The sequence below is a fragment of the Oncorhynchus nerka genome, linkage group LG5 (assembly GCF_034236695.1).
Source record: "Oncorhynchus nerka isolate Pitt River linkage group LG5, Oner_Uvic_2.0, whole genome shotgun sequence".
Lineage (NCBI taxonomy): Eukaryota > Metazoa > Chordata > Actinopteri > Salmoniformes > Salmonidae > Oncorhynchus > Oncorhynchus nerka.
The window spans coordinates 57,976,974-57,991,880 of record NC_088400.1 but is presented as its reverse complement, the minus strand read 5'-3'; the positions used below and the strand labels follow the sequence as shown (position 1 = coordinate 57,991,880).

Below are 14,907 nucleotides of genomic sequence, written 5' to 3'. Positions count from 1 at the left end.
ACAATAATGGAGTGCAGACCTAATCATTATAGTTTGAACTTGACATGCAGCACATGACTTAGTTCCATGATCACTGCGGGCAATCAGGGTTAATTTATATCCTACTAATGTACACACCATAGTTTTATTTTATGCATAAAAGCTCTCCAACCCTATTTTTTCCCCTTGAAGTAACCTAGGATTCATGAATACTTACTTTACCATAAATGTGTAATATCAGAGGGTTTTAATCTACCCATGGGATCTGAAACAGACAAATATTCCTTTGTTTTTATGGCTCTTTCATTGATCTCCATATTCTGAACGCATTCTCCGTAGGCTAGATTAGTCCTGTGCTGATCAAATTAAAATTAAAAAGGTACACGTTATTTAAAGGGATCGCTTTAGATACATGAACAGACATTTTTATTTCGAACACATTACATGATCAATTCAGTCTGCCACTCAGTGGGTGTGCTTTCTGGGGTTGAACAAAATGTATTCAGTGCACGCAAGGGAGCCACACCCACAAATCTCATTGCTCACCTACATAAGGTTAGTCTGAATACCAACTACTGAGAAGTGCATAGCAAAGGCCTAGTCATGTTTCTCTCCATGTGTACTCTTAAGCCCATGATACAGTAGCAACATTACCTCAACAAATTCCAAGTGTATCATGGCCTTGGAGGCTCCAATGAAGATGTCAATGTGAAAAGAGACAAGTCAGGTGGCAGTCATCAAGTTCAGAAAAAGTATTTAATGGCGCAAACAGTAGGCCTACTGGGAGATTGCTCTGCAAAGTCAGCAACCTCTTCAAGATACAACTGCTAAAATGGCTAAAAGGCTAATTATTCTTCTGAGTGACAAGAACAGTAATTCTGAATGAGACATACATGCATCATTATAGACGATGGGTGATATTTAACAATGAAGCACACAAATTGGTTTCTGGAAGAGACACAATTACACAATTAACCACAAGTTCTGATCTCAGTGGAAAAATTGTTTCACACTTCATGAAAGTTACTGCCAATACAGAATGGAAAATGACAGGTTAAGCAGAACATGTCCTGATTATGGCCTTTAATAGTTATGCATAGATTGTGCCGACAGTCATGGCAGCTTTGCTTCTAGCTAAGCAACTTTGCAGAATTGTTTTTGTGTGTGCTACTTCTTACATTATTAGCCCAGCATTTGTGTGTGTGTTATTACATACAGCCTGAAAGTACTTTTAGATATCAGAGCGGCGGTAACTCACCAGCATTACGAACAGTAATACAACTTTTCCCGAATTGGATCTTTTGTTTCAAGGATCCAATTCCTTTGTTCCAAGGCATTTTTTGAATTGTTATATACTACTGCACGGTTGGAGCTAGGAACAAAAGCATTTTGCTACAATCGCAAGAACATCTGCTAAATATGTGTACAATTTGATTTGAATAGAGATCAGGCTTCAGGGCTACCAGAGTAAAGGTCAATCAAGTGTGTCCTCGGGTGAACCTTCAGGCTTTGAAGGTTGTTCTTCGCTGTGTGTTCTCCGATGACTATTCAATGCACTTCTGACAATAAAGCATTTTCTACAGAAAGCGTGTAATGTGTGAATGTCTCATACGCAGTGTCAAATAAAAGGCAGTTGTGAAAGATTTGCCAGTTATGGTATTAATGTGGTTCCTCCCCTGTCTCCCCAGACGATTCAGATTGGAATGAGTGAACCATTTACAACAATCCTGACAGCAAAATAGTTTATTGCTCATCTGATTATCTTCATATGCACTCATATACATATATACATTGTGCACATGTATGTGACTGTCATATGGAACTGCCAGTGCTTAAAGATCTGCTACTATAGCAACAATTATCTGATTTTCCTCGTGTGAATCCTCATATGCGCTGTCAGATTACCTCTATGACGAATATATCTGCCACAATAATGACAGTTACAAGATGTCTCTGTGTGATTCCTCATGTGATAACTTAGAGAAGTCTGCTGATTATAACATTTTCCACAGAACCCGCAGCAATATGGTTTCTCCCCTGTGTGAATCCTCCTGTGAATATTCAGATCCATACATTTATAAAAACATTTGCCACAATCATGGCAGCGATGTGATTTCTTCTCTGTGTGCGACCTCCTATGATAATTCAGGGACCCAGTGTTAGAAAAATATTTGCCACATTCACCACAGCAATAAGGTTTCTCTCCTGTGCGATCCTTCAAAGTGGTCAAGGAGGGTTCGAAACGGCCAGACTGAGTGAATATTTTGCCACAATTCACCCTTGTGTGAATCCTCATATGAGAATTCAGATATCCCCACTGAGCAAAACATTTGCCACATTCATCACAGCGAAACTGATTACCTCTGGAGTGTATCATGATCCTATGAGAATTCAGTTTTCCCATCTGAGTGAAACATTCACCACAATCACTACAGCAAAATGATTTCTCTTCTGTGTGATGCCTCCTTTGCACTGGTGATTTCAGATCCATTGATTTTCTACCTTTGGAGCTGATAAAGCCTTTTCTATTTTCTGTCGGTGTCCTCCTCGATTTGGGCTGGGGCCAAGAGCCACGGGTTGGCTTTGAATAATCCACTCCCTTAGGTTTTGCTCTGTCTTTGTACTCTTCACTTTGGGTTTGTGAGGACTGAGTTGAGTACTGATCATAGTCACTTTTCACCCAGGCAGGAGCGAATACAGAGTCTTCCTCCTCCTGGATGATACTGAATTCCCCCTGTTCCTCTTTAATCTGTATGGGGTTCCAGTCATCTTGCCCCAGATCGGGGCTCCACTCTTGTTCAAATTGCTGCTGCTCAGGGGGAAACTCCACTTCAGAGACAATGAACTGCTCAAAATCTGAAGGGAAAGACAAAAGATGAGTTAGAATTATAAGCTGATGAGATAAGGGGTCGTTGCATCTTATGTCAGGCAGCGCTTCATCCTCAACTGACAGTGTAGATCAATTCTGGCATAAAACAATGGGGTTCCTGTTGAAGTACAAGTTCAGCCTTTCACAATGTAATATTAGTTGGTTCTTCACCTTGAAAGTAGTCTATGGGCCAGGGGAGTCTTTAAACAGCCACTACGAATGTTGGCAAACTTCAGCCACAACTAGATGAACATCTATGGAAGTGATAAGCAACTGTGCAATGTCAAATCAAATTAGGGCTGACCCCAATTAATGGACTGGTCGATTGTTTGGTCGCTAGGCTGTTGGTCGACCGAGATTATTTTAGTCGAGCAGTAACAAATATATATTTGCGCCAATCTCTGTGAACTAATCCATTGCGGTGGCCTAGACTAAAAGCCGATTTAAGCTTTATTCTAAAATGTGGTCGGAGGCTCCATATGGAGGGTGTGACAGAGGCATGCAGAGGCCAAATTGATCTCTGTACCGCATCGCCATGCGCCTCTCAAGTGTTGTAACAATGCGGAGGTCTCTGTATAGCTCCACATTGACATGATTGGTTGACAGTAGGTGGGGGCGGTACATCCTGTATAAACACAAACTCACTTCCTTTATCTCTGCACTGCTCTGGGAAACGCAAGAAGAATGAATGCCCTGACTTCTGCTGAGGCCATATCACCATAATTGATGCATGGCCAATGCATACATCAGATTGAACATGCGCCCAGACCAGAATGTGCCCTCTCCTGCCAATTTGGGCACAGTCATTGTTTCATAGCTTAGTGTGAATAGTTTGCTTTTGATTGTTAGTGTATATCAATTCCCCATTACATACACTACCGGTCAAAAGTTTTAGAACACCTACTCGTTCAAGGGTTTTTCTTTATTTTTTACATTGTAGAATAATAGTGAAGACATCAAAACTATGAAATAACATATATGGAATCACATAGTAACCAAATCAAAGTGTTAAATCAACTTAAAATCGCTTTTCCAACCGTCTTGAAGGAGTTCCCACATATGCTGAGCACTTTTCCTTCACTCTGCGGTCTGACTCATCCCAAACCATCTCAATTTGGTTGAGGTCAGGGGATTGTGGAGGCCAGGTCATCTGATGCAGCACTCCATCACTCCCCTTCTTGGTCAAATAGCTCTTACACAGCCTGGAGGTGTGTTGGGTCATTGTCCTGTTGAAAAACAAATGATAGTCCCACTAAGCCCGAACCAGATGGGATGGTGTATCGCTGCAGAATGCTGTGGTAGCCATGCTGGTTAAGTGTGAATTCTAAATAAATCACAGACAGTGTCACCAGTAAAGCACTCCCACACCATAACACCTCCTCCTCCATGCTTTACGGTGGGAAATACACATGCGGAGATCATCCGTTCATCTACTCTGCGTCTCACAAAGACACGACGGTTGAAACCAGAAATCTCCAATTTGGACTACAGACCAAAGGACAAATTTCCACCGGTCTAATGTCCCTTGCTCATGTTTCTTGGCCCAAGCAAGTCTCTTCTTATTGATGTCTTTTAGTAGTGGTTTCTTTGCAGCAATTCGACCATGAAAGCCTGATTCACACAGTCTCCTCTGAACAATTGATGTTGAGATGTGTCTGTTACTTGAACTCTGTGAAGCATTTATTGGGGCTGCAATTTCTGAGGCTGGTAACTCTGGGTCTTCCAATCCTGTGGCGGTCCTCATGAGAGACGGTTTCATCATAGCACTTGATGGTTTTTGCGACTGCACTTGAAGAAACTTTCCAAAGTTCTTGAAATGTTCCGTATTGACTGACCTGCATGTCTTAAAGTAATGCTGAACTGTCGTTTCTCTTTGCTTATTTGAGTTGTTCTTGCCATAATATGGCCGTAGCCCTATTTGGTAAAAGACCATCTTCTATATACCACCCCTACCTTGTCACAACACAACTGACTGGCTCAAACGTATTAAGGAAAGAAATTCCACAAATTAACTTTTAAGAAGGCTCACCTGTTAATTGAAATGCATTCCAGGTGACAAACCTCATGATTCCGGTTGAAAGAATGCCAAGAGTGTGCAAAGCTGCCATCAAGGCAAAGGGAGGCTACTTTGAAGAGTCTCAAATATAAAATATATTTTTGATTTATTTAACACTTTTTTGGTTCCTACGTGATTCCTTGTGTTATTTCATTGTTCTGATGTCTTCACTATTATCCCACAATGTAGAAAATAGTAAAACATTAAGAAAAGCCCTTGAATGAGTAGGTGTTCTAAAACATTTGACCGGTAGTATATAAATCACCAATAGTACATTTACCATTAATTCTTATAATTACTCATCTACAAATTATTGTTACTTTGGTTATGGTCATTTCTTTTAATGCATGTAATATTATTCATCCAGTCTTCCTGTTCTCATCATCAGAGTGGACACATTGTTTGCAGTGTGCAACCTATACTACACTTGTGAGAAACAAGTTTTGGTTTAATTCCATTTGAGTTCTGTCAATTTAGTCAGTCATTGTGTTTTGTTTGGAGTGCTGCTGTCAATGTTGAGTAAGGATGTGCACGCAGAGAAGTAGTTCTGTAGGCTACCTGGCCTGCGAGCAAATGTAGGCCATTTGGAGGTCTGATAGTATTTCTGATTGGCTTAATGCACCACCACTAATGACCTGTGGAGCTTCTCAAAAGTAATGTTTTCTTCACCTCAAACAGCAAGCAAACAAAGTCTGTTCTTACATCCATTGAGAATTACAAAATCTTTCCAGCTCTCTTTCGATAACCACTCGGCATGAAAAGGGAAAATGTCATGCTCTGATCCTGTGGAAACCTCATAAAAATAGGCTTCTTATTAGTGCTTGACTTGGACTGAAATAGGTTCCGGTACTCATTTTGGGTCGTGGTACTCTTTATATTCAGGTGCAGGAGCTCCACAATACTTTTGAGCTAATATTCTATAAGAGGAACAGGAGCTCAAGCAGTAGAACATTTGAGGTGTTGGTACTCAGCTCTGGTGAGCTCCTGCCAAAGTCAAGCACTGCTTCTTATCCCTTGTGCAAATAGCCTATAGCTGTGTCTGTCCCGAGCTCACTATATTTTATACAATGTTACAAGTATGCTTGCACAAGCCTCCAGCTGGACCCAAGTTAATATAATGGTTCAAGTTTATTGCAGACAGGCAAAACGTAGCCAGTGTGATTAATTTAATATTTATTTTTAAAATCAGGGTATTTTCAACCTGTAGGCTGCAATAGTTTTATTTGTTGGCTTTATGTAGGCTATTTTTACATAGGTGGCAATGGAAGTTACTTTTTAGTTTTATCATTTTCATTTAGATAGAATTTAGTTGTCATGTAGTTAATGATTAAGATATGAAGATGTTATTATAAATTCAATTAAACTGTTTCATGAAAATGTGCATATCAAAACCATAACTGGCACGCAGATCCGCAGAAATGGTAAGATAAATTGGCAGTCCACATGAGAAAGGTTGCCGACTCCTCGTGTAGCCTATTACCGACAACTTCAAGAGAGTTATGGCAAAATCTGCAAAAGCCAGCAGGAGCTGACAGGAAATAGTTGCGTCAGGTTAAAGTTTTTTCTTCTGGTTATCTAGATCTCTGACACCCTCTTGGGGCATCAAATGTAAGCTAAAGCAACAGTTGACTTTATTAAAACACATGGGGTGTGTCTATATATAGAACAATATACTATATGTTGAGCAATGATTTGTCAAAAAACAGATTACTTTTGGTCAACCAAGATTTTTTTTGTCAGGGTCATCCCTAAATCAAATAATTGTGTTGATTTCAGTTGATTTGGCTATTAACTGGAATGGTGCTTTAATAAGACAGGCATATTCTGCCTGATATTTGCCTCTATCCCTTTAAGTTAGTAAGGAGGAAAACTGGCACCTTTTGCAGCCTGAATGGAGGATGTTTAATGTACTCACTGATCGCAGGGAAATTAGTGTGTTAGCCAATGTACAATGTATGTTCAAACGATAGCGGGAACGTCAAAAGACAGAAACAGCGATTACTAACGGCTGTTCAGGCTAGAAATGATGCAGAGGCAGGCTGCTAGTGGAGTCATGGCAGGGGGGAAGAGGTGAAGCGAGAGGTTTTACTCCACCCCAAATCTGTCCAAATTAAGCAGGTCATTAATTATTAAGCAAGTGAGGAGTTGTTGCATGGGGGGAAATGAGTGTTGAATTTAGTCAATATAAAAATGTTTTGCCATTTTGATAAATTAGGCTTTTTTGATCTAAATGGAAGTTTTCGTAACACTTAGGTTATTACAAGTGTACCACAGGAGGCTGGTGAGGGGAGGACGGCTAATAATAATGGCTGGAGTGGAGTAAATAGAATGATACCAAACATATCTCGATCATTTTCCATTGATTACTTACTAGGAGCCAGTCCTCCCAAATTATGGTGCTACTGATATAAATATGATGCACAGACATCCTGGTAAATTTGAGGAAAAAACATTTTATATCGGAGTTGTCCCTGTTGAAATTCGAGACTTCAATGCATATTCATGAGGATAGCATAGCATCTCATTCTCCATTGAATGCAGTCAGTTGACTTCAAACCCCCTCGTCAAATATTCCAAAAAGTATTAAAAATAACGAGATATATCTACCAATCCAAAGAGAGGAACAGCCAGGCGCTTGACAGCCCGCCGTTCTGCTCTGTGGACATCAAATCCAAATGTTAGGGAGAAGACAAGCATCTCCTCATACAGTTTATATGGGGCGTTTTCATTACGGAAACCGTTCACCGTTCTAAAAACCAAATGGAAGCAAACGGAAGCAAACAGAACAAACGCGAGTTTCTAATTGAAAAATTCTGGTAGGTCACTCCCCATTTAATTCGCTTCTGTTTAATAACTGTTTTTCAACAGAATAGCGCGTAATGAAGATGCCCCCAACCATAGTCGCGTCACTAGTTAGTTACCACAACCAAAGTAATAAACTTCGTATTTGGTGTGATTTATCGCCGGTTGGCATCCAACGTCATGGTGCATTACCGCCATCTACTGCACTGGAGAAACTAAAACCTATCTGCCAGCTCCGTTGCTCTTAAAAATAATAATATTTGAGACTATATCTAATGACGTTCTACTCAATATACACGTTAAACTAATTTCCTGTTTTCCCCTCCTCCCTCATTCGAGATCTCTGCCGCTCTTTCTGCAATACATGCTCCACGGTCTGTGTCAGTCATAAACCCCGCCTTTTCTACAATTTGTATTCTTAAAATCTGATTTTAAACCTAACCCTAAACACAATGCTAACCTTATACATAACCTTTAATACCAAAAACAAATGTTTGTTTTCATTACATTTTACGATAGAGCCGAGTGTGGCTGTGGTACTTCCGGCGCCGACAGAGATGGCCGCCTCGCTTCGCGTTCCTAGGAAACTATGCAGTTTTTTTTTTTTTTACGTGTTATTTCTTACATTAGTACCCCAGGTCATCTTAGGTTTCATTACATACAGTCGAGAAGAACTACTGAATATAAGATCAGCGTCAACTCACCATCAGTACGACCAAGAATATGTTTTCCGCGACGCGGATCCTGTGTTCTGCCTTACAAACAGGACAACGGAATGGATCGCATGCAGCGACCCAAGAAAACGACTCCGAAAAAGAGGGAAACGTAGCGGTCTTCTGGTCAGACTCCGGACAAGGGCACATCGCGCACCACTCCCCAGCATTCTTCTTGCCAATGTCCAGTCTCTTGACAACAAGGTTGATGAAATCCGAGCAAGGGTAGCATTCCAGAGGGACATCAGAGACTGCAATGTTCTCTGCTTCACGGAAACATTGCTTACTGGGAAGACGCTATCCGATGCGGTGCAGCCAACGGGTTTCTCCACGCATCGCGCCGACAGAAACAAACATCTTTCTGGTAAGAAGAGCGGCGGGGGCGTATGCCTCATGACTAACGAGACATGGTGTGATGAAGGAAACATACAGGAACTCAAATCCTTCTGTTCACCTGATTTAGAATTCCTCACAATCAAATGTAGACCGCATTATCTTCCAAGAGAATTCTCTTCGATTATAATCACAGCCGTATATACCCCCCCAAGCAGACACATCGATGGCTCTGAACGAACTTTATTTAACTCTTTGCAAACTGGAAACCATTTATCCGGAGCCTGCATTCATTGTAGCTGGGGATTTTAACAAAGCTAATCTGAAAACAAGACTCCCTAAATTTTATCAGCATATCGATTGCGCAACCAGGGGTGGTAAAACCTTGGATCATTGTTACTCTAACTTCCGCGACGCATATAAGGCCCTGCCCCGCCCCCTTTCGGAAAAGCTGACCACGACTCCATTTTGTTGATCCCTGCCTACAGGCAGAAACTTAAACAAGAGGCTCCCACGCTGAGGTCTGTCCAACGCTGGTCAGACCAAGCTGACTCCACACTCCAAGACTGCTTCCATCACGTGGACTGGGACATGTTTCGTATTGCGTCAGATGAAAATATTGACGAATACGCTGATTCGGTGTGCGAGTTCATTAGAACGTGCGTCGAAGATGTCGTTCCCATAGCAACGATAAAAACATTCCCAAACCAGAAACCGTGGATTGATGGCAGCATTCGCGTGAAACTGAAAGCGCGAACCACTGCTTTTAATCAGGGCAAGGTGTCTGGTAACATGTCCGAATATAAACAATGCAGCTATTCCCTCCGCAAGGCTATTAAACAAGCTAAGCGTCAGTACAGAGACAAAGTGGAATCTCAATTCAATGGCTCAGACACAAGAGGCATGTGGCAGGGTCTACAGTCAATCACGGACTACAAGAAGAAACCCAGCCCAGTCACGGACCAGGATGTCTTGCTCCCAGGCAGACTAAATAACTTTTTGCCCGCTTTGAGGACAATACAGTGCCACTGACACGGCCTGCAACGAAAACATGCGGTCTCTCCTTCACTGCAGCCGAGGTGAGTAAGACATTTAAACGTGTTAACCCTCGCAAGGCTGCAGGCCCAGACGGCATCCCCAGCCGCGCCCTCAGAGCATGCGCAGACCAGCTGGCCGGTGTGTTTACGGACATATTCAATCAATCCCTATACCAGTCTGCTGTTCCCACATGCTTCAAGAGGGCCACCATTGTTCCTGTTCCCAAGAAAGCTAAGGTAACTGAGCTAAACGACTACCGCCCCGTAGCACTCACTTCCGTCATCATGAAGTGCTTTGAGAGACTAGTCAAGGACCATATCACCTCCACCCTACCTGACACCCTAGACCCACTCCAATTTGCTTACCGCCCAAATAGGTCCACAGACGATGCAATCTCAACCACACTGCACACTGCCCTAACCCACCTGGACAAGAGGAATACCTATGTGAGAATGCTGTTCATCGACTACAGCTCGGCATTCAACACCATAGTACCCTCCAAGCTCGTCATCAAGCTCGAGACCCTGGGTCTCGACCCCGCCCTGTGCAACTGGGTACTGGACTTCCTGACGGGCCGCCCCCAGGTGGTGAGGGTAGGCAACAACATCTCCTCCCCGCTGATCCTCAACACGGGGGCCCCACAAGGGTGCGTTCTGAGCCCTCTCCTGTACAGCAGCGCCTCTTCAACCTCAGGAGGCTGAAGAAATTCGGCTTGTCACCAAAAGCACTCACAAACTTCTACAGATGCACAATCGAGAGCATCCTGGCGGGCTGTATCACCGCCTGGTACGGCAACTGCTCCGCCCTCAACCGTAAGGCTCTCCAGAGGGTAGTGAGGTCTGCACAACGCATCACCGGGGGCAAACTACCTGCCCTCCAGGACACCTACACCACCCGATGTTACAGGAAGGCCATAAAGATCATCAAGGACATCAACCACCCGAACCACTGCCTGTTCACCCCGCTATCATCCAGAAGGCGAGGTCAGTACAGGTGCATCAAAGCTGGGACTGAGAGACTGAAAAACAGCTTCTATCTCAAGGCTATCAGACTGTTAAACAGCCACCATTGAGTGGCTGCTGCCAACACACTGTCATTGACACTGACCCAACTCCAGCCACTTTAATAATGGGAATTGATGGGAAATGATGTAAATATATCACTAGCCACTTTAAACAATGCTACCTTATATAATGTTACTTACCCTACATTATTCATCTCATATGAACAGGGCTCCGGGCAGCCGAGCGGAAATGGAGGAAAACTCGCCTCCCTGCGGACCTGGCATCCTTTCACTCCCTCCTCTCTACATTTTCCTCTTCTGTCTCTGCTGCTAAAGCCACTTTCTACCACTCTAAATTCCAAGCATCTGCCTCTAACCCTAGGAAGCTCTTTGCCACCTTCTCCTCCCTCCTGAATCCTCCTCCCCCCCCTCCTCCCTCTCTGCAGATGACTTCGTCAACCATTTTGAAAAGAAGGTCGACGACATCCGATCCTCGTTTGCTAAGTCAAACGACACCGCTGGTTCTGCTCACACTGCCCTACCCTGTGCTCTGACCTCTTTCTCCCTCTCTCTCCAGATGAAATCTCGCGTCTTGTGACGACCGGCCGCCCAACAACCTGCCCGCTTGACCCTATTCCTCCTCTCTTCTCCAGACCATTTCCGGAGACCTTCTGCCTTACCTCACCTCGCTCATCAACTCATCCCTGACCGCTGGCTACGTCCCTTCTGTCTTCAAGAGAGCGAGAGTTGCACCCCCTTCTGAAAAAACCTACACTCGATCCCTCCGATGTCAACAACTACAGACCAGTATCCCTTCTTTCTTTTCTCTCCAAAACTCTCGAACGTGCCGTCCTTGGCCAGCTCTCCCGCTATCTCTCTCAGAATGACCTTCTTGATCCAAATCAGTCAGGTTTCAAGACTAGTCATTCAACTGAGACTGCTCTTCTCTGTATCACGGAGGCGCTCCGCACTGCTAAAGCTAACTCTCTCTCCTCTGCTCTCATCCTTCTAGACCTATCGGCTGCCTTCGATACTGTGAACCATCAGATCCTCCTCTCCACCCTCTCCGAGTTGGGCATCTCCGGCGCGGCCCACGCTTGGATTGTGTCCTACCTGACAGGTCGCTCGTACCAGGTGGCGTGGCGAGAATCTGTCTCCTCACCACGCGCTCTCACCACAGGCGTCCCCCAGGGCTCTGTTCTAGGCACTCTCCTATTCTCGCTATACACCAAGTCACTTGGCTCTGTCATAACCTCACATGGTCTCTCCTATCATTCCTATGCAGACGACACACAATTAATCTTCTCCTTTCCCCCTTCTGATGACCAGGTGGCGAATCGCATCTCTGCATGTCTGGCAGACATATCAGTGTGGATGACGGATCACCACCTCAAGCTGAACCTCGGCAAGACGGAGCTGCTCTTCCTCCCGGGGAAGGACTGCCCGTTCCATGATCTCGCCATCACGGTTGACAACTCCATTGTGTCCTCCTCCCAGAGCGCTAAGAACCTTGGCGTGATCCTGGACAACACCCTGTCGTTCTCAACTAACATCAAGGCGGTGGCCCGTTCTTGTAGGTTCATGCTCTACAACATCCGCAGAGTACGACCCTGCCTCACACAGGAAGCGCGCAGGTCCTAATCCAGGCACTTGTCATCTCCCGTCTGGATTACTGCAACTCGCTGTTGGCTGGGCTCCCTGCCTGTGCCATTAAACCCCTACAACTCATCCAGAACGCCGCAGCCCATCTGGTGTTCAACCTTCCCAAGTTCTCTCACGTCACCCCGCTCCTCCGCTCTCTCCACTGGCTTCCAGTTGAAGCTCGCATCCGCTACAAGACCATGGTGCTTGCCTACGGAGCTGTGAGGGGAACGGCACCTCAGTACCTCCAGGCTCTGATCAGGCCCTACACCCAAACAAGGGCATTGCGTTCATCCACCTCTGGCCTGCTCGCCTCCCTACCACTGAGGAAGTACAGTTCCCGCGCAGCCCAGTCAAAACTGTTCGCTGCTCTGGCCCCCAATGGTGGAACAAACTCCCTCACGACGCCAGGACAGCGGAGTCAATCACCACCTTCCGGAGACACCTGAAACCCCACCTCTTTCAGGAATACCTAGGATAGGATAAAGTAATCCTTCTCACCCCCTTAAAAGATTTAGATACACTATTGTAAAGTGGCTGTCCCACTGGATGTCTTAAGGTGAACGCACCAATTTGTAAGTCGCTCTGGATAAGAGCGTCTGCTAAATGACTTAAATGTAATGTAAATGTAATATGCATACGTATATACTCTACATCATCGACTGCATCCTTATGTAATACATGTATCACCAGCCACTTTAACTATGCCACTTTGTTTACTTTGTCTACATACTCATCTCATATGTATATACTGTACTCGATACCATCTACTGTATGCTGCTCTGTACCATCACTCACTCATATATCCTTATGTACATATTCTTTATCCCCTTACACTGTGTATAAGACAGTAGTTTTAGAATTGTTAGTTAGATTACTTGTTGGTTATCACTGCATTGTCGGAACTAGAAGCACAAGCATTTCGCTACACTCGCATTAACATCTGCTAACCATGTGTATGTGACAAATAAAATTTGATTTGGTAACTAGTGACAACCCCTGGTCATGTGTAACTGCAACTCAACATGGCTGCCGAGTTTGCTAGCTGTAGGCACATCAAAGGTTTTATAGCCACGTTACCTAGGCTAGCTTCCTGCTGCATTGAATTAAAATTCCCAACATTGCAAATGTTTATAAAATGAATACGGAGAAAGTAACAAACCTGCTCTATACAACTTTATCTCAGGTTTCAGGATGACGTCAAGCAGCCCCTGTAGACGGCAGTTGTCCTCTTTCGATAGATTAACGTTGTCCTGGTACTCTGATATCGTTTTCGCAACGGCTCTGAATATCTCATCTGCAGCGCCTGTACATCGTTGGTTAAAAATCACTCTCAACAACTCCAATTTAGACATTTTTCAGAGAATGCCAATGGCTGGCTAGCGTGTGTTGTGTGTTCCGTCACCGGTGAAGCCAACAGTAATGAAGAACTTCCGGGGCACGTTTTTTTTAATCCTTCAAAGTAAGAGTAATGTAACATGAAACTGTAAAATGAATAACCAAGGCAAAAATTATATTATACTAGTTATAAAACACATGGATCGCTTGAAGTAATTGTGATATATATATTTTTTTTAAACAGGGTTCCCACTTTAAGAAATCATTCCATAACTTTTCCATAAAATGTTTTATCATAACTTCAAAAGGAAGAAAGTACTCAATAGTGGGTAAAAAGTGACCATCCAAAGTACAAACTTATTTTTATGCTCTCTAGAGAACAAGATGTTACTTAGTTTTCAGTACTAATTTAGGTCAATAAAGTTTTTCTGCAATACAATGAAGGCAGACTGAAGTTCAGATAGAGCCTGGTCAACAGGGTGGAGGCAATAGCATACACAACAGTATCATTGGCATACAAGTGCAGGTTACAATTTTTTACAGACAATTTGATATTGTTAATATAAAAAGTACAGGACCCAGAATCAACCCGAAGGACACCTTTTCCTAATATCCAGAAAACCTGATTTAACACCATCAGGAGATATACATTGAGTTATATCTGTCAAGTAACTCTTAAACCAGTTACATGCAGCCTGGTCTAGGTCAATTGAAAGCCTCTGTATTAGCAGTGAGTGATTACCAGTACTGAAAGCCTTTGACAGGTTAATGAGGAGGGCAGCACAATGTTGCCTTTCATCTATACAGCTAACCACATAATTTATAACTAGGGATGGAGCAGAGATAGGGCTATGACCTGGTCTAAAACCCGACTGATGTACATTTAGAAAACATTTCAAAGATAAAGTTCTTAGCTGAGAATTAATCAAGTATTCTAATATTTTAGCAAGGCAAGTAAGTTTAGAAATAGGCCAATAAGTATTTAGGTCACAAGGGTCACCATCTTAGTGAAGGGGGAGTACATGGGCCGCCTTCCAAACTTTAAGGGTAGTACCAGATATATAATTGTCAGGTTAAAAATATGGGTTAATAATAGAGCAATCAGGGGGGCAGTGAGCTGCAGCAAAAATGTATC

General features: G+C 43.5%; 1 protein-coding gene across 1 annotated transcript; it reads right to left on the bottom strand.

Moving 5' to 3' along the window:
* Positions 1-716: 716 nt before the first annotated feature.
* LOC115129720 (oocyte zinc finger protein XlCOF8.4-like) lies at positions 717-13,864 on the bottom strand. Its single transcript, XM_029660381.2, has 2 exons — positions 13,597-13,864; positions 717-2,835 (listed from the first exon to the last, which is right to left on the bottom strand). Exons 1-2 carry the CDS (start codon positions 13,787-13,789, stop codon positions 1,838-1,840), a joined length of 1,191 nt encoding a protein of 396 aa, XP_029516241.1. The 5' UTR covers positions 13,790-13,864; the 3' UTR covers positions 717-1,837.
* Positions 13,865-14,907: the final 1,043 nt, after the last annotated feature.